Source organism: Camelina sativa, chromosome 17, assembly GCF_000633955.1.
Source record: "Camelina sativa cultivar DH55 chromosome 17, Cs, whole genome shotgun sequence".
Classification (NCBI taxonomy): domain Eukaryota; kingdom Viridiplantae; phylum Streptophyta; class Magnoliopsida; order Brassicales; family Brassicaceae; genus Camelina; species Camelina sativa.
Genome location: NC_025701.1, coordinates 28,313,266 through 28,331,487, shown reverse-complemented (window position 1 = coordinate 28,331,487; position 18,222 = coordinate 28,313,266). Strand labels below are relative to the sequence as shown.

Here is an 18,222-nt window from a genome sequence, read left to right as displayed (position 1 = left end):
TAAGCCACTTGTCTATACACCGGACGTGGAATCCATGGTGGCATGTTGGCAGCAGCTTCACACGCTCTTCGGAAACAAACTCTGAGAGACATATGGCACACTCGGTATCTAGACCAGGCAGATTCAGTTCAGTAGAGTAACTTACTGTCTGGAAACTCTTCAAGGCTTTTCGTTTGACTCCTGTGTTTGTCAAGCGAACAGAGTGGTTGTCACCAGCTTCGGATGGTACTAAATTGGAGCACCTCAAGGCACATCTTATTATAGAATTGAGTCCAAGTGAGCAAACGAGTGCACATAAGAGGACTGATAGGACCATAACAACATTTGCATCAAAGTTGTTATCACCTACATATGGGGATGGTGCCGGAGTTGGTGACTGATCACGGGAATGAGATAGTAGTTTTCTTGAATAAGAACTTCCAAGAATTTCTTGAAAGATCTCAGTTGGTTTCATGGTGGGAATGGAAATGGTAGTTGACATGGTAACTTAGTTTTAAGATAGATGATGGGTGGCTTTCTGGGTTTCCGTTGGAGCTTGTTTATATAGAGAAATGTTTGGAGGTTGTTTATATAGAGGAAAGGTAAAGTTTCAATTTTTAGATATTTTAATGAGGAATTGTTTCTTTTCTTATTTCATTTGTTTTCTTCTTTAAATTATGGTTGGATGAATAACTATAAAGATCAAGCTCATATTAAGGACCTTTACCTTTAGTGTCTAATATTATTAAATCATTTATAGTGTTAATATGCTTTGCTATAGAAAATGGGTCCATCATACCAGTTGCTGCAATAGTAGTGCCATGTGGCTGTGGCCTTAGCAAATCAAATCTCCTAGAATTGCTTCCAGGGACCCATGAGCTTTTTCACTGGAGCAGCCAAGAACTTTCCCCATCTTAGCAGCATTCAGATAATAATATCTCCTGGCTCATTTTACTGAGATCTCAATCTGTCTTGGTATTGAGGCTTCTATTATATGTTTTATTCTTCTGTTTGGAGAGTTTATCAAACTATGCCACAAACATTAGATTCTGTTGTGGTTTTGAAGAATACCTTGTTTTGTGAGGCTTCTTTTGAACTTCCTGTTCCTTTTTAGTTATGCAGGGTCAAGTCTTCCTTAGATAGTTCTGTCCCAGTGATATCTGTATTTTAGCTACAAAGAATTTGGCTCGGTTTCAGGCATCACCCTGATGTAGTGTTTCATATAGGAAAGTAAGCAAGGTTAGATTTACCTTTTTTTGTTTTCTTTTTCTTTTGTGCTATTTTTTAACAGTGGTGGATCTTAAAAGCTTTGTTAAGTTTTGTGCGGTCTTGAAGGTGTACGGAAGAAATATTTCCATCTAGTGAATTCTACTTATGTTAGGGGAACAGGAATCCACCCCATCTGTAGTAACTCAAGTTGTCCATAAGAGTAGCCAAAAGGACAAAGCCTCTCCCAATCAATCTTGTTAAAGGCTACTTTTATCAAGAAAGATCACTTTCATAGCATTAGTATCCACCTCCTGCTTTTTTTTTTACTAAACAGTTTTTCTCTCTTTATCTTTACATAACTTTGTTTTAAAATCAGAGGTAAAGCAATTGGTCCCACGGCTGAGCAAATAAAAAATGATTCTTTTTTGTTTGCTTTATCAGTTATCGTCTTTCATTGGTTGCAAATTGCGAGGGAAATCTACATGAATCTAGTATCAAATGTTTTTCTTGTAGCTCCAAATCAAAGCAAGATTCTCCGAAAGTTGCTTTTGTAGAACAGTTATTTTTTTCTTGCTACTTTCCTAATAGCTGGTTTAGTGAAACATTAGATTGGCGAAGATTGTGTATCTTTGGGATAAAAAGTTGATGTTACATAGTAGGAGATGCCTCTTTTCTATCTTTTCTCACCGGTCTTATTCGGAAATGGATTCCTTTTTTATTTTGTCTGTGCCATTAGGTTACATATAACTGGTACCTTCTTTAAAGCAAATCAACTTTACTTTTGTTGTGTGCTAAATTGATTCGTTTGCATGGAATATCTTAGTTTGATACTCATATCACTTTTTGATTGATTTTTTGTTTTGTTTTTCAGGACTACAAAACTGCAGGGGTAACATGAATGAAGGTGTGGAAATTGAACAGAATAGAAAGAAACATATCAAGGTCATCACGCGACTTAAGGTGAAATAACACAACTTGATGCATTCATTATGAGAGAATGGTTTGGATCCAATGGGGTTTAAGGGGCATGGGAAAAGTTTCAGGAACATTATAATTAAAAAGTTCTGTTTTGCTAGAAACTGGAAATACTGAAGCACAGAGCTTTAGTCCTGTCTCTTAATCATTTATCTACCATTATTGACTTTCTTTGGTGGAACCTATTCTTTAATCATTTACTCGTCAATGCCATTTCTCAGTGTTCATCTTTTAGTGCACTTTTGGTTAGATATATATTTTTTCATCGTTCCTACTAAATATCTAATAGATATGTGTTAACTGTTAACTAAACATATGTTAAGTAAATATCTATTTGTTCATCGTTCCTAGTAACTATTCATTTACTAAATATCTGTAAAGTGTAAAGTAAAATATTTATTTGTTCATCTTTCGTAATAAAGAATTCTTTTTCTGTTTAGTAAATATCTATTTGTTCATCGTTCCTGCTAATATCTTTTTATCATTTTTTGTTTGTCTTGATCATGGTATGTGTGTCCGTGTGGATCGGTTTTGAGGCATATAGATAGATTAAGTGGGTCGTGTCAAGTGGATAGATGTATTTTTTGTTCATGAACTTCGTGCATTTGTCACTATCAAGAATACATGGGATAAGGTCTGGAGCGTAGTTGCATCTCGTAGACTACACTTGGCATTCGTGATCGGGAAACCATTTATTCTGTCTAGTGACTTTTTTGGTTCATTGTACTGATATGACACATAAGAATATATGACTAGCACTTATCAATCTTTGGTTCTAGTCTTATAGATAAATCTTGATGTTTTTTGGATAAGATTGCAAATTCACATTCCACTGTAAAAATAACTTTGCAAAGAACAGTTTGGTGAACTCGTGAGACATATTCTCTCTATATACACTTTGCTACATGCAAAAAAAGAAAGACATAAAAAAATTAGAAGTATCCTTTGGAACCCTCTATGTCATAAGACATAATTTGTGATCAGATGTAAAAATCTCCTATCTAACTAAAAAGCACAAATTCTGAATTTATGATGGTTCCTGGCTTTCTTGGCATCTAGTTGATTTCTCTAAAAGTGTTTACTCTTCCTTCAGGTTCGAGAGGAGNTCTATATACACTTTGCTACATGCAAAAAAGAAAGACATAAAAAAATTAGAAGTATCCTTTGGAACCCTCTATGGCTTAAGACATAATTTGTGATCAGATGTAAAATCTCCTATCTAACTAAAAAGCATAAATTCTGAATTTATGATGGTTCCTGGCTTTCTTGGCATCTAGTTAATTTCTCTAAAAGTGTTTACCCTTCCTTCAGGTTCGAGAGGAACAATCCTGACAATTACACTCTCTATGACACTCTCTACGGGTGCTGCCGCAACTGAATCAGCTTGGCTGAAGTCACCTAATATCTTTTGGCATGTCTCAACCAGACAGTGTCTGCAATTCGGACATGTTAAATGATGTTGAAGCCACTTGTCTATGCAACGAACATGGAACCCGTGGTTGCACTTGGGGAGCAGCCTGAGCTGTTCACCGGAAACAAAATCTGACAAACAAATGACACACTCTTCGCCAACCCCCGGCAGGTTCATCTCAGGTGAGTAGCTCACAACTGGAAACATTTTAAGAGCTTTCTTCTTGATTCCTTTGTTTGATGAACGTCGTCTTGCTGAAAGACTGGCTATAGGCTCAGAGATCATGTAACGTGAAGAACGTCTGGATGCACAGTGAATGATGTAATGTAGCCCGAGGCAGCAGATGATGCCACAAACGAGGACTGAGAGAAGCATCAAGACATGCCCACTGAGGTTGTTCTCATGGGTTATGAGTGGAGATGGTGCAACCGCAAACGCTTGTTGAGTGTTGTGGTCAAATGGGTTGTGGAGAAGCAGCTTTCTAGAGACAAAACTGCCGAGGAATTGTTCTTGGAAGGCTTGAGCTGAAGAAGGTAACTCTGTTGCAGACATTTTTTACTCTTTGAAAGAGCTTAAGATCAAAGTCTATTCTATATGCTTTGCTTGGCTTTGTTTGCTTATTGCTTCTTAAAGGTTTGAGGAATTCAAAGTGGTCTTATATATAGCTTGAGATGCTTATTGATTACTGAGTGGGGGCAGAATTTTATAATTGGACACTATAATTTTTGTTTATAAAAAATGGGTTTTGTTCTTCTTTTCTTTTTTTGTCCAATGAGACTTGGGACCCAGAATGAGGTTATTTAAATTCAAAAATCATTGAGTGCTGATTGTGCCATTGGCTCATAGTTCCTACAACCCCCAGATGCTTGTGTAGGTAGGTACTATCACTTTTCCAACGTTGAATTTGGAAATCATTTATTTATGTCTCACTTTAAATTAGGAAAATTTTCTATTTTTTTTTTGTTATATCATTTTTGTCTTCTGTTGATTCTTGATAAGCTAGATTTTAATTTACTTTCATTAATATATGATCTTGAGTTTGGGGAAAACATGCAAATTCTGTTTAGTAATTCCAAACATGCAAGTATCTAAATGTCTGCATATAAATGGTTCTCTTGAGGTAAAAAAGAACATGAAAAACAATGACAACTCGAATATTTTTGGGAATACTCAAGTAAGAGTTTTGCTGCATATAGTCTTGTCTTTAATCATCTATGTATCCATTATTATTTTCACTCTATGACTTTCTTTATTCATTTACTCTTGAACGCCAATTCTCAGTGTTCGTCTTTCGGTGAACTTAAGTATTCATAGTTCCTACTAATATCTACTAAATATCTGTTAAGTATCTATTTATTCATCGTTCCTACTAAATATCTGTTGAGTAAATATCTATTTTTGTTCATTGTGCAAGGATGAATAGGCACAGCCTATTGTGTACAGCTCTTTTGCTTTTTAACGGTATGTCGACGAAACTTTCTCCATTATTTTATTAGCACTGTTCTGAATTATAACTACGATATTTCTTATATTACAAAAAGGTTAGACATGAATCTATCTTACTGATCGATGTCTTTAGTCCAACAAGTGGCCCGGGATTTTCTTAAAGCACTAAGATAGTCTTTTTAAACATTATCTTCCAACGCATCTCATTTGTCCTCTAGTGCTTCTGTCTTTAATCACTGTTGTTACTTTTAACGCTGTTAATAGTAGAGCATATAGTAATGGGACTTGAATGGTAGCGGAAATCTGAACATCTTTTGTTTTAATAACATCTTAACATCTGTTGATGTCCTACGGTTGTTCCAGAGTAGTTTATTGAAAGCAGAGTTATAGATTGTTGAGAGAGTAGTTTAAACCATTAGTTGTTGCAGTAAGGTCATTACTTATGCTAAATCTGCGATTTATCGCCGAGAAAGTTGTACTTAAAAAATAATTTGTTGTAGTTTTCACAATCTCAATAGCATATTTACCAGATATTATCTGATACCATCTGATATTCCTCAGATACGTGTAATGGACATATGTTACCTGTAAACCACAGTCTTCTGTTATTAACCAATAACTCTTATTTTTTGTGGACATCCGCAATTTTTATTAAGCTTCCTTTTTTTTAAGTGGGGCTGTGCTTATTAATTGAACTTTTCAACACTTGATGTACATCTTATCCAATCAGAAATGCCTAGGATCTTAAGCCCTATCTGCAGCATCATTTGTTTATAACATGTGTTTTGTTTTGATAACCTTGTTTGTGACATGTTGCTCCCTTTTTTTTTTTTTTAACTGTAGGATCTCCAAAATCTCGTAGTTAGAACATGTGGTCCTTACCTCAATCAATATTAGTTATTTTTTAACAATAGGTTCTTGATACCAACTTGTTTAGCTGGTTGTGAATCACCCAGTGATCAGGATTCCGAGTTTGGTATTTGGTGAAAATCGATGAAAATAACTAAGATATCAACTGGTATATATAAATATCCCTATATCTAGTTGAACACTTCATGTATTCATTTTTTATTTTATCTGCACTATTTTTTTTTCTTGTCATAGAGATAGAATCCAGTTAGGCCAACTTTGTAGTTTTTCTTCTGTTTTCACACTACGAGATAGCACTGATACTGTACAATACCCAAGATGTGCGCTTGTTGTGGAGAAAAAAAGAATTATAAAGTATATTACATTAGACAGAACATCACTATGATACGATACAAACTTTAGTACCAATATGATAAGATAAAGTGTGAGTGAATTTTGAGGCATCAAAATATATCAACCCTCAGATGGAGAGGCTTGTGATGAGAATCATTTGGAAGTTTAACCGTGTTTGGTTTAACAATGGTGAAGGATTTCTCACTTATCTTACTTCACACCCTCTTTTTAGATTTTGGTGTGGGACTTATGGGGATGGATTCTCTCGACCAGGATGGTAACTACAGATCAACTCTACATTTTTGTCAGTGTACCATGGCATAGATATGTCTGGTGTCGAAGTTAGATCCCATAAGATGGGTACATGACTGGTGGTTGAGCAACTAGGAAGACAAAGTTTACTGTAACTGAACTTGATATCTTACAAAACTATACATACCCCCAAAGTAGCTTTCAGGTCCGAATTTTACCCAGAAACTTAGGTTGGTTGGGTCCGTGTTCCTACGGCAGAGTAGATTTCGTTATCATTGTCGGGAAGGATCATATGAAATGTTATTTGCTATCTCGGTGACTCATGTGTGTTGATCGATTTTGAGTTATATGGGTTGTGTCAAGTAGATACATTCATTTTTTGTTCACCAACTTTGTGCATTTTTCTGTATTAAGCGTACACGTGATGAGGTCTGGTCTGTAAATGCATCTTCTATATGCTAGACACTGCTTCTGTGCATAAACCTTGGCATTCATTACTTGTTGAGGTCTGGTCTGGTCTGAAACCATTGGTTCTGTCTAGTGACTTTTTTGGTTCTCTGTAGTGATTGATTATAACTCATAAGAATATGACTAGCACTTATCAAGCTTTGGTTGTAGATGATTCTTAATGTTTTTGGATAAGAATGCATAATTCACATTCCACCGTAAAAGATAACTTTGCCAAAAGAACTTTGTTGAACTCGTGAGATGCTATTGGAAAGTGAGATATATCATATATTCTCTCTGTATACACTTAATGCTACAGGCAAAAAAGGACATTAGAAAATTAGAAGTATCCTATGATTTTTTTCTATTTTAGGAAACCCTTCTATGGCTAAAGACATAAATTTTGCTCAAGAGTATAATATCTCCTATCTAACTGCTGACAAATTCTTAATTGATCATGTTTTCTACCTTTCTTACAATCTAGCTGCTTTCTCTAAAAGGGTTTTCTCTACTTTCAGGTTCTAGAAGACCAACCCTGACAATTACACTCTCTGTGGGTGCTGTCGCAACTGAATCAGCTTGGCTGAAGTCACCTAAAATCTTTTGGCATGTCTCATCCAGACAGTGTCTGCATTTGGGACAAGTCAAATGATGTTTAAGCCACTTTTCTATGCAACGAATATGGAACCCGTGGTTGCACTTGGGGAGCAGCCTGAGTTGTTCACCAGAAACAAAATCCGACAAACAAATGACACACTCTTCGCCAACCCCCGGCAGGTTCATCTTAGGTGAGTAACTCACAATTGGAAACATTTTAAGAGCTTTCTTCTTGATTCCTTTGTTTGATGAGCCTCGTGGTGTTGAAAGACTAGATATAGGCTCAGAGATCATGAAACTTGAAGAACGTGTGAATGCACAACGAATAATGTAATGTAACCCAAGGCAACATATGATGCCACAGATGAGGACTGAGAGAAGCATCAGAACATTTCGTCTGAGATTGTTCTCATCGGTTATGAGAGGAGATGGTGCAACTGCCAAGTCTCGTTGAGAGTTGTGGTCAAATGGGTTGTGCAGAAGAAGCTTTCTAGAGACATAACCGCCAAGTAATTGTTCTTGGAAGGATTGAGCTGAAGCAGGTAACTCATTTGCAGACATTTTTTTATTCTTTGACAAAAGCTTTAAATCAAAATGTCCTCTCTCTGCTTTGCTTTGCTTTGTTTGGTTATTGCTTCTTAAAGTTTTGGGGAATTCAAAGTGGTCTTTATATATAGCTTGAGAATGTTACTGGTTAATTAGTGGGGACAGGAGAATTTTATAATTGGACACTAATAATTTTTGTTCTAAAAAGTGAGTTTTCTTCTTCTTTTCAAATGAGAGTTGGCAGTATTTGGGACCCAGAAAGAGCTTATCCAATTCCATTAAACTTTGAGTGCTGATTGTGCCGTTGGCCCAGACCACCTCCTACCACAAGATGCTTGTCCTGGGAAATTGATTATGAAATTAGTTCTTTTGTTATCACTTTATGTTAAAAACTCTGTTTAATATTTTGTCTTTGTGTTGATTCTTGATAAGATTGATTTCTGTTTACATATATTATAATATGTTTTTAAGTTTGTTATTCATTCTTTTTATATATTCCCAAGTAGCTACATGGCTGCATATAAATGGTTCTGTTGAGGTGAAATAACGAGACTTGGTGAGAATACTCAAGTAATAGTTTTGTTGGATGCTATCATGATGTAGAAATGGTTTGGACCCAATTGGTTTTAATCCTGAGAAAAGTTTCAGGAACATTACACTTTGCCTAGAAAGTTGAAATACTGAAACAAAGAGCTTCATCATTATTGACTTTCTTTGGTGGAACCTACTATTTAATCATTCATTCTCCAATGTTTGTTCTCAGTGTTCATCTTTTAAAGAACTTTTACGTAAATTTCTATTTATTCATCGTTCCTGCTAAATATCTTTTTCTTTGTTCGGTTTTGACAATGTAGGGAATCTTATTTTTGAGAATGAATAGGCACAGCTTATTGTGTACAGTTCTTTTGCTTTATAACGGTATGTTCTCTAATTTTATTATTAGCACAGCTCTGAATTATAGCTACTATGTATTATATTAGAAAAAGTGTAGACATGAATCTTATCATACTGATTGAGGTCTTTAGTCCAACAAGTGGCCCGGATTTCTTAAAGCACTAAGATAGTATTTCTAAACATTATCTTCCAAAGCTATCATTGTCCTCTAGTGCTTTTGTTTTTACACTGTCTTACTTTTTAACTCTTGTTAATAGTAGAGTAGATAGTTCTCACCCAGCAAAAGAACATTATAATAATTGCAAATAGGAATTTAACTGGCAGCAGAAGTTTGAACATCTTTAGTACCTTTACTATGATTATTTGGTAAATTGTATTGATGTCCTACGGTTGTTCCAGTAGTAGTTTTATGGCAAATTTCTAGAAAGCCTCAAAATTGTTGAGAGAGTTGAAGAATTTAGACTAGTAGCTTTAGCTTTTTTAGTAAGGGCATTACTTAAGCTAGATCCGCAATTTATCACGAATAAAGTTGTACTTAAGAGTTAAGAATCACTTTATAGCAGTTTTTACACTCTCAATGGCATATTATTGGATATGATCGCATATCCCGCAGATGCTTAATGGAGATATGCTACCTGTTAACCACAGTCTTATGTTATTAACCAATAACCCTTCCTTTTTGTGCACGGCCTCACTCACTATTAAATTGAACTTTTCTACACATTATTTGTGTCTCATCCAATCAGAAATGCCTAGGATCTTAAGCCTTATGTAAACCATCATTTTTTATGGCTTGTCTTTTGTTTCGATAACCTTGTAATATGACTTGTCTTTTTTGTTTGATAACCTTGTTTATGACATGTTGCTCCCTTTTAAATTACAGGATCTACTAAATCTCGTAGTTCATGCGGTCCTTTAACTAAATCAGTTATTCGTAGTTTTTTTTTTTAGAATGGGTTGTGGATTCGGACTTTGATATCTTGAGAATCTATGAAAATGACTATGATATCAAGTGGTATATCAAGTTGATCACTCCATATATTTGCACCATTTTATTTATCACAGAGATAAAAGTAGCCTTATCTCGGTTCATTTATCATATGACAATATCTTCCACTAGGTAGTGTGCATACCCACAATGAACACCTGTTGTGGAGAAAAGTAATAGAGTGAGTATACTAGATCTAAACAGAAGATTCACCACAAACTGAGACAAACTTGAGTACCAATTTGATAAATGTCAGAGTAGAGTAAATTTTGAGGCATTAACCATAAAGAGTAGAGTAGGAGACGCATGTGATGACAATAATTGGATGTTTATCCCCACTTAGATTTTTTTTTTTTTTTTGTGACCTGTGGGTATGGATTCTCTCAACTGGGATGGTATCTACAGATCACCTCTAAATCTTCGATAGTATATTGTGGCATAGGTATGTTCGGTGTCAAGGCTATATCCCATAGGATTTGGTTTATCACTTGACTGGCAATCTTACAAGACTGTGTTCCTAGCTTTTAGTTCTGAATTTAGCTTTTGGTTGGTTTTAGTTATTGTGGGTTGGGTCCATATCACTTTCCTCTGGTAATGATGGTTTTTTCTTTATCATTACGGTGAAGAATCCTCTGGTTTAATCTATCTTGATGACCCATGTGTGGATTGGTTTTTAGGCATATAGGTAGTGTTTTAAGTGGGTCGAGTCAAGTGGATAATGCATTGTGTTTCACCAACTTTGTATATTTATCACTATCAAGCATACACGCGACCAGGTCTACGTCGTATATGGTATATGCATCTCTTAGATAAAACACTACTTCACACAATCCTTGGCATTCATTACCAGAAACCATTTTATTCTGAGTAATGATTGTGACACTTGAGAATATATGACTGGCACTTATTAGTCTTTGGTTATAGTTGCTTCTTAATGTTTTTGGAATAGAAAGCATAATTCACATTCCACTGTAAAACATATCTTTGCAAAAAGAACTTTGATGAACTCGTGAGATATATTCTCTCTGTATACACTTTGTGTTACAGGCAAAAACGAAAGACATAAAAAAATTGAGTTATCCTGAGTGATTTGTTTTTTTCTCAAGTGGCTAAAGACATGATTTGTGATCAGATCTAAAAATCTCCTACCTAACTAAAAAAGCACAAATTCTGAACTTTTGATGGTTTCTGCCTCTCTTGGCATCTAGCTGCTTTCTCTTAAAGTGTTTACTCTTCCTTCAGGTTCTAGAGGAGAAATCCTGACGATAACGCTCTCTGTTGGTACTGCTACCACTTGATCAGCTTGACTGAAGTCACCTAAGATCTTTTGGCATGTCTCAACCAGACAGTGTCTGCATTTGGGACAAGTCAAATGATGTTGAAGCCACTTGTCAATGCAACGAACATGGAAACCATGGTGGCACTTAGGGAGCATCCTAATCTGTTCACCGGAAACAAAATCTGACAAACAAATGACACACTCTTCACCAAGCCCTGGCAAGTTCATCTCAGGTGAGTAACTCACAACTGGGAACATCCTAAGAGCTTTCTTCTTGATTCCTTTGTCTGATGAATCTCGTGATGTTGAAAAACCAGAGATCGGATCGGAGATCATGAAACTTGAAGTACGTCTGAATGCACAACGAATGATGTAATGTAACCCGAGGCAACAGATGATGCCGCAGATGAGGACTGAGAGAAGCATCAGGACATTCCCACTGAGGTTGTTCTCATGGGAATTGAGAGCAGATGGTGCAACCGCAAAGGCTCGTTCAGTGTTGTGGTCAAATGGGTTGTGGAGAAGTAGCTTTCTAGAGACAAAACCGGNTACCTAACTAAAAAAGCACAAATTCTGAACTTTTGATGGTTTCTGCCTCACTTGGCATCTAGCTGCTTTCTCTTAAAGTGTTTACTCTTCCTTCAGGTTCTAGAGGAGAAATCCTGACGATAACGCTCTCTGTTGGTACTGCTACCACTTGATCAGCTTGACTGAAGTCACCTAAGATCTTTTGGCATGTCTCAACCAGACAGTGTCTGCATTTGGGACAAGTCAAATGATGTTGAAGCCACTTGTCAATGCAACGAACATGGAAACCATGGTGGCACTTAGGGAGCATCCTAATCTGTTCACCGGAAACAAAATCTGACAAACAAATGACACACTCTTCACCAAGCCCTGGCAAGTTCATCTCAGGTGAGTAACTCACAACTGGGAACATCCTAAGAGCTTTCTTCTTGATTCCTTTGTCTGATGAATCTCGTGATGTTGAAAAACCAGAGATCGGATCGGAGATCATGAAACTTGAAGTACGTCTGAATGCACAACGAATGATGTAATGTAACCCGAGGCAACAGATGATGCCGCAGATGAGGACTGAGAGAAGCATCAGGACATTCCCACTGAGGTTGTTCTCATGGGAATTGAGAGCAGATGGTGCAACCGCAAAGGCTCGTTCAGTGTTGTGGTCAAATGGGTTGTGGAGAAGTAGCTTTCTAGAGACAAAACCGGCAAGGGATTGCTCTTGGAAGGCTTGAGCTGAAGAAGAAGGTAACTCATTTGCAGACATATTTTACTCTTTGATGAGCTTTGGACCAAAGTCTCTTCTTTATGCTTTGCTTAGCTTTGTCAGGTTCTTTTGCTTCTTAAAGTTTTGGGGAATTCAATGTGGTCTTATATACAACATGAGATGCTCACTGATTAGTGAGTGGGGACTGAGAATTTAATAATGGGAGACTAATAATTTTTGTTCAAGAAAGTGCGTTTCTTATCATTTTTTTTCCCAAGTGAGTCTTGAGAGCTTATCCAATTTCATGAATCCTTGAGTGCTTATTGTGACATTTGGCCCATACCTCTCCAACCACAAGATGCTTGTGTAGGGACTCTTCACTTTTCCAACATTGAATTTTAAAACACTACTTTTTGTCTCACTTTAAATTGGGAAAAACTTTGTTTTATCATGTTTGTCTTGTGTTGATTCTTCATAAGCTGCATTTTATTTTATCTCCATTATTCAATGTTTTTAGTTTATTTACTTTTGATTTTTGTTTGTTATTTTTTGCCAAGGGGAAGATTTTATTGTATCTTCTTCACAGTTTAATGCTTTGCCGACAATATGTGGTGTTGTAAAGCAGTCTTTGTGCTTTAGCATTCGTCTTTCTTTGTTCTTTCCATGTGTATATGTTTTTCTTTTGATAAAGGGTTTCCATGTGTATATGTTTTCTTGCTTGATAATTCAGTTTAGAACGTGTAATGTTTTGGTACTTCATTGGAAGAAAAAAAATGCTAGATCCTTCTATTCTTCTGAGTATTCTTAGCTTATAATGATCTCCTAAGCGAAACTTACAAGAGAAATTTTAATAAAATAACAATAGATTATGTATAGTACATTAGTGAAAATCATATCTATAAGATCTTACACACAAAAAAAAAAAAAATCAAAATTAAATTTCTATTTTTAATTTATGAAATTGTGTATTTAAGTGTAGACCAAGAAAATAAAGTTACTAAAAGAATAAGAACTCATAACAAAAAAAAATAAAAATATAATATAGAGAAAAAGTTGTTTTTGGTAAGAAAGATATTAGGAAAAGAAGATAGTTTTTCTCACAACAAAATCTTTCTCTAGAAATAGGGATATGTTGTGATTTCATAGACAATCAAGTCTTGTAAAAGAACATGATCGTTACAACATGTATTGTAATTTCAGCTTGAAATAAGAAGAAATCTTATATGTTAAAAGAACATCATCGATACATCTGTATTATGTTTTCTTGATTTCTTAACATCGATCGAATTGTCCTAGTTTTTATTGGATTTATGAGATGTAATGTAACTATCAGATCATAAGATCTTTGTGGCTTTTTCGATATGTTTACTAAACTATTATTCTCTAGGTAATATTTGGAAGATCTATTTTTCCTATTTTGTTATTTCCGAAGCATCTAACTGTCTGCATATAAATGGTTCTGTTGTTTGTTTAAATGTTCTTTTTTTCTTGGTCGGCGTTTGTTTATTTTTGTGTACCTTTCAAAAGGAGAGGAACGTGCGTGTATATGTATAACTTATACGTCTGGATTTGAACTTTGTCGCTTTCTTCTCCTAAATCTCCACAACCTTAACAATAAGTCCCATGTTTCTTAGTTTTTTTTTATGCTACTTTATTTATATTTCATGATCATTTTGAATATTATAAAATTCTTAAAATATATATTTTTGGAATTTATCTCGGAGGGCTTCTGTCCTATCCTATGGCAGATTATATAATCCTTGGAAATTATTAGGAAGTTCCAATCCAACTTAGAGTTACATCTTGCAAAAAACAATTGAAAGTAAGTCTCTCTTCACTTGAAAAAAAAAAAATACTAAAGCTAGCTTTGACTAAAAAGAATCATAAATCGCTACTTGTCAAGTTTAACAGTTGAACTATTTGGAAATAGTGGAACAATGGAACATAGTAAGGAGGACTTATAGTTCGGTTTTCGATAGTATTATTGCGAAATTCTGAGAGTAAATCATTTTAGTATATGGATACATCTTTGTGAAAAGTTATATTTATATGCATACTACAAGTTATCCCGTGCTACACACGGATTTAGCTTACATTGTTTTTGAATTTTAGTAATTTGGATATTATAGTTCTTTTATTTGTTTACTCAGCAATTGTTATTTTAATAATTTTTAAAATATACTGATCATTTCAATTTTTTTTGGGCTCTTTTGTTTAGTGTTAGTTGAATTTTCCTTTTATATATAGTATTAGAGTATTTCAACATGTGGAGAAATTTTTGATTACATAGTAGTGTGTTTATTGTGTTTTATCTCTTTAGACTTTCAACACATATTAAGCATTCTCCATCTTTTTATTTTCTCTCTTGCATTTGCACAAATTATATTACCACTGACATCTACAAAAACATGAAATTTTGGAATATAACTTACATGAATACAATATAAATATGAAATTTAGGTAAACAACAATGCACTTAATAAATATATTTTACCAGCTAATTTTCGGTGAGGTAAAAAATGCAGTCACATCCCTCAATATAATTTATTCTTTATACATTCTAATACAAATTAAAAATGAATCCAAGTAAATAAAGTTATAGAAAATTACTCAAAATTTGGTTGAGTATAAAAATGCAATAGTTTTGTTCCATCGCCGAAATGGATTTTTAGATCTGTCTATTTAGCTTTATCATAAATGCAATTGAATAAAACAAATATTTATTTTGTCGTAGCTACTTAGAATAAAAACCACATAATATTATAATATCAAATGTCATAATAAAAAAGTTTCTTAGGAAGTAAAATATTAATGTGAAAGTGGAAAATGTTATGAGAATTTTTGTTGATCTTTTCTTTTTAAGATGGTTAATTCTAAAGCTATTTGATACTAAGATTCCTAAAAATATATGATACCAATATACAATTAGCATATATTACTCAAAACTATAGAAGTCAAATTAATTAGTAAAGAAAAATGCAACTCATATCATGCTATGATATAAAAAGACATCACAATCTTAACAACATGATTTTTAAGCATATGATAGTAACATTACAAACTAAATTTACAATGCAGAGACTCATATGCATCGTCTAATAAGAAAAAGTTTTAGTCTACTTTACAAACTGTTAATTGTAATATAGCAAATTTAAAATGCTACTAATAATCTTAATATAGTGATAATAATGCACTATTATAGAGAGACAAATAATAGCAAAAGAAAAAAGCATTATTGTATGTGCCTCCTCTAAGATGGTACCGGCAAAGACATCATTTACAAAATCGCTATCGAAATGAAATAATAGCGTTTTTTCGTGTGCTAAAAATACACATATTTTTTGTAGTGATGTTGAACATATTAAATCATGATAGTTCATTTTTTCATGATGTAGTAGTATTAACATAACCAACAAACACGACAACCCTAGAGTAAATATAAAATATGGTTCAAGGCCCAGACTGAGGCTCAACCCATATGGTAAANACATCCCTCAATATAATTTATTCTTTATACATTCTAATACAAATTAATAATGAATCCAAGTAAATAAAGTTATAGAAAATTACTCAAAATTTGGTTGAGTATAAAAATGCAATAGTTTTGTTCCATCGCCGAAATGGATTTTTAGATCTGTCTATTTAGCTTTATCATAAATGCAATTGAATAAAACAAATATTTATTTTGTCGTAGCTACTTAGAATAAAAACCACATAATATTATAATATCAAATGTCATAATAAAAAAGTTTCTTAGGAAGTAAAATATTAATGTGAAAGTGGAAAATGTTATGAGAATTTTTGTTGATCTTTTCTTTTTAAGATGGTTAATTCTAAAGCTATTTGATACTAAGATTCCTAAAAATATATGATACCAATATACAATTAGCATATATTACTCAAAACTATAGAAGTCAAATTAATTAGTAAAGAAAAATGCAACTCATATCATGCTATGATATAAAAAGACATCACAATCTTAACAACATGATTTTTAAGCATATGATAGTAACATTACAAACTAAATTTACAATGCAGAGACTCATATGCATCGTCTAATAAGAAAAAGTTTTAGTCTACTTTACAAACTGTTAATTGTAATATAGCAAATTTAAAATGCTACTAATAATCTTAATATAGTGATAATAATGCACTATTATAGAGAGACAAATAATAGCAAAAGAAAAAAGCATTATTGTATGTGCCTCCTCTAAGATGGTACCGGCAAAGACATCATTTACAAAATCGCTATCGAAATGAAATAATAGCGTTTTTTCGTGTGCTAAAAATACACATATTTTTTGTAGTGATGTTGAACATACTAAATCATGATAGTTCATTTTTTCATGATGTAGTAGTATTAACATAACCAACAAACACGACAACCCTAGAGTAAATATAAAATATGGTTCAAGGCCCAGACTGAGGCTCAACCCATATGGTAAACAAATGAAGCCAAGCATTAGGGCATCAAATTTTTTGGACCATACTTTAGACCAAATGTTTTTTTTGTCTTTTATGTAGAAAAAAAAAATTATAAGTTCAGTTATTATTAGATTTTTTTAATAAGTTCAAGTTTTATATAAGAAAAACATATATTTTGTATGTAGATATATCCAATTTATAGATGAAGNATAATATCAAATGTCATAATAAAAAAGTTTCTTAGGAAGTAAAATATTAATGTGAAAGTGGAAAATGTTATGAGAATTTTTGTTGATCTTTTCTTTTTAAGATGGTTAATTCTAAAGCTATTTGATACTAAGATTCCTAAAAATATATGATACCAATATACAATTAGCATATATTACTCAAAACTATAGAAGTCAAATTAATTAGTAAAGAAAAATGCAACTCATATCATGCTATGATATAAAAAGACATCACAATCTTAACAACATGATTTTTAAGCATATGATAGTAACATTACAAACTAAATTTACAATGCAGAGACTCATATGCATCGTCTAATAAGAAAAAGTTTTAGTCTACTTTACAAACTGTTAATTGTAATATAGCAAATTTAAAATGCTACTAATAATCTTAATATAGTGATAATAATGCACTATTATAGAGAGACAAATAATAGCAAAAGAAAAAAGCATTATTGTATGTGCCTCCTCTAAGATGGTACCGGCAAAGACATCATTTACAAAATCGCTATCGAAATGAAATAATAGCGTTTTTTCGTGTGCTAAAAATACACATATTTTTTGTAGTGATGTTGAACATACTAAATCATGATAGTTCATTTTTTCATGATGTAGTAGTATTAACATAACCAACAAACACGACAACCCTAGAGTAAATATAAAATATGGTTCAAGGCCCAGACTGAGGCTCAACCCATATGGTAAACAAATGAAGCCAAGCATTAGGGCATCAAATTTTTTGGACCATACTTTAGACCAAATGTTTTTTTTGTCTTTTATGTAGAAAAAAAAAATTATAAGTTCAGTTATTATTAGATTTTTTTAATAAGTTCAAGTTTTATATAAGAAAAACATATATTTTGTATGTAGATATATCCAATTTATAGATGAAGTTTGTTAGGTTTATATAAAAAACTATTTCGTCTTTTGAACTGTTGGTGAATGAGCATTAGATTAATGTTAATTAAACCATTTTTTGATGAATTTTAAAGTAAATTTTAATTTAGAAAAAAAAATTTGAAACTCTAATAAAAAATTTTCTATATTCGAAGAGTGTTAAAACAATAATGAGTTATTAGGCGATATAATTTTTATTTTTATATAAATATTTAAATA

At 33.3% G+C, this 18,222-nt stretch overlaps 4 protein-coding genes across 5 annotated transcripts in view; all 4 read right to left on the bottom strand.

The window, feature by feature from the left end:
* Positions 1-592, bottom strand: part of LOC104758220 (RING-H2 finger protein ATL78) — a 1,590-nt gene extending 998 nt beyond the window's left edge. Inside the window, exon 1 of the mRNA XM_019239772.1 lies at positions 9-592. Within this exon, the coding sequence (XP_019095317.1) occupies positions 9-481 (473 nt within the window). The 5' untranslated portion in view covers positions 482-592. The remainder of the gene's footprint in view (positions 1-8) is intronic.
* On the bottom strand, positions 3,286-4,950 carry LOC104758221 (E3 ubiquitin-protein ligase ATL76-like). The gene has a single exon (XM_010481056.2). The coding sequence runs from the start codon at positions 4,124-4,126 to the stop codon at positions 3,437-3,439; it is 690 nt and encodes a 229-aa protein (XP_010479358.1). The 5' UTR covers positions 4,127-4,950; the 3' UTR covers positions 3,286-3,436.
* Positions 5,051-8,303, bottom strand: LOC104758222 (E3 ubiquitin-protein ligase ATL76-like). The gene has a single exon (XM_010481057.2). The coding sequence runs from the start codon at positions 8,078-8,080 to the stop codon at positions 7,403-7,405; it is 678 nt and encodes a 225-aa protein (XP_010479359.1). The 5' UTR covers positions 8,081-8,303; the 3' UTR covers positions 5,051-7,402.
* Positions 10,906-12,836, bottom strand: LOC104758223 (RING-H2 finger protein ATL75-like). 2 transcript variants are annotated; one of them, XR_762650.2, is made up of 2 exons: positions 11,779-12,827; positions 10,906-11,096 (listed from the first exon to the last, which is right to left on the bottom strand). XR_762650.2 is itself a non-coding variant. In XM_010481058.2 (2 exons), the coding sequence occupies exons 1-2, from the start codon at positions 12,512-12,514 to the stop codon at positions 11,152-11,154; spliced, it is 681 nt and encodes a 226-aa protein (XP_010479360.1). In that variant the 5' UTR covers positions 12,515-12,836; the 3' UTR covers positions 10,906-11,151. The 2 variants fall into 2 exon arrangements, 1 of the variants encoding a protein (XP_010479360.1); XM_010481058.2 differs by having other exon boundaries at positions 10,906-11,774; positions 12,457-12,836.

What these genes read in the sequence shown, in the direction of transcription:
- LOC104758222 (XM_010481057.2), bottom strand. Translation starts at nt 8,080, where the DNA reads ATGTCTGCAAATGAGTTACCTGCTTCAGCTCAATCCTTCCAAGAACAA.
- LOC104758223 (XM_010481058.2), bottom strand. Translation starts at nt 12,514, where the DNA reads ATGTCTGCAAATGAGTTACCTTCTTCTTCAGCTCAAGCCTTCCAAGAG.
- LOC104758221 (XM_010481056.2), bottom strand. Translation starts at nt 4,126, where the DNA reads ATGTCTGCAACAGAGTTACCTTCTTCAGCTCAAGCCTTCCAAGAACAA.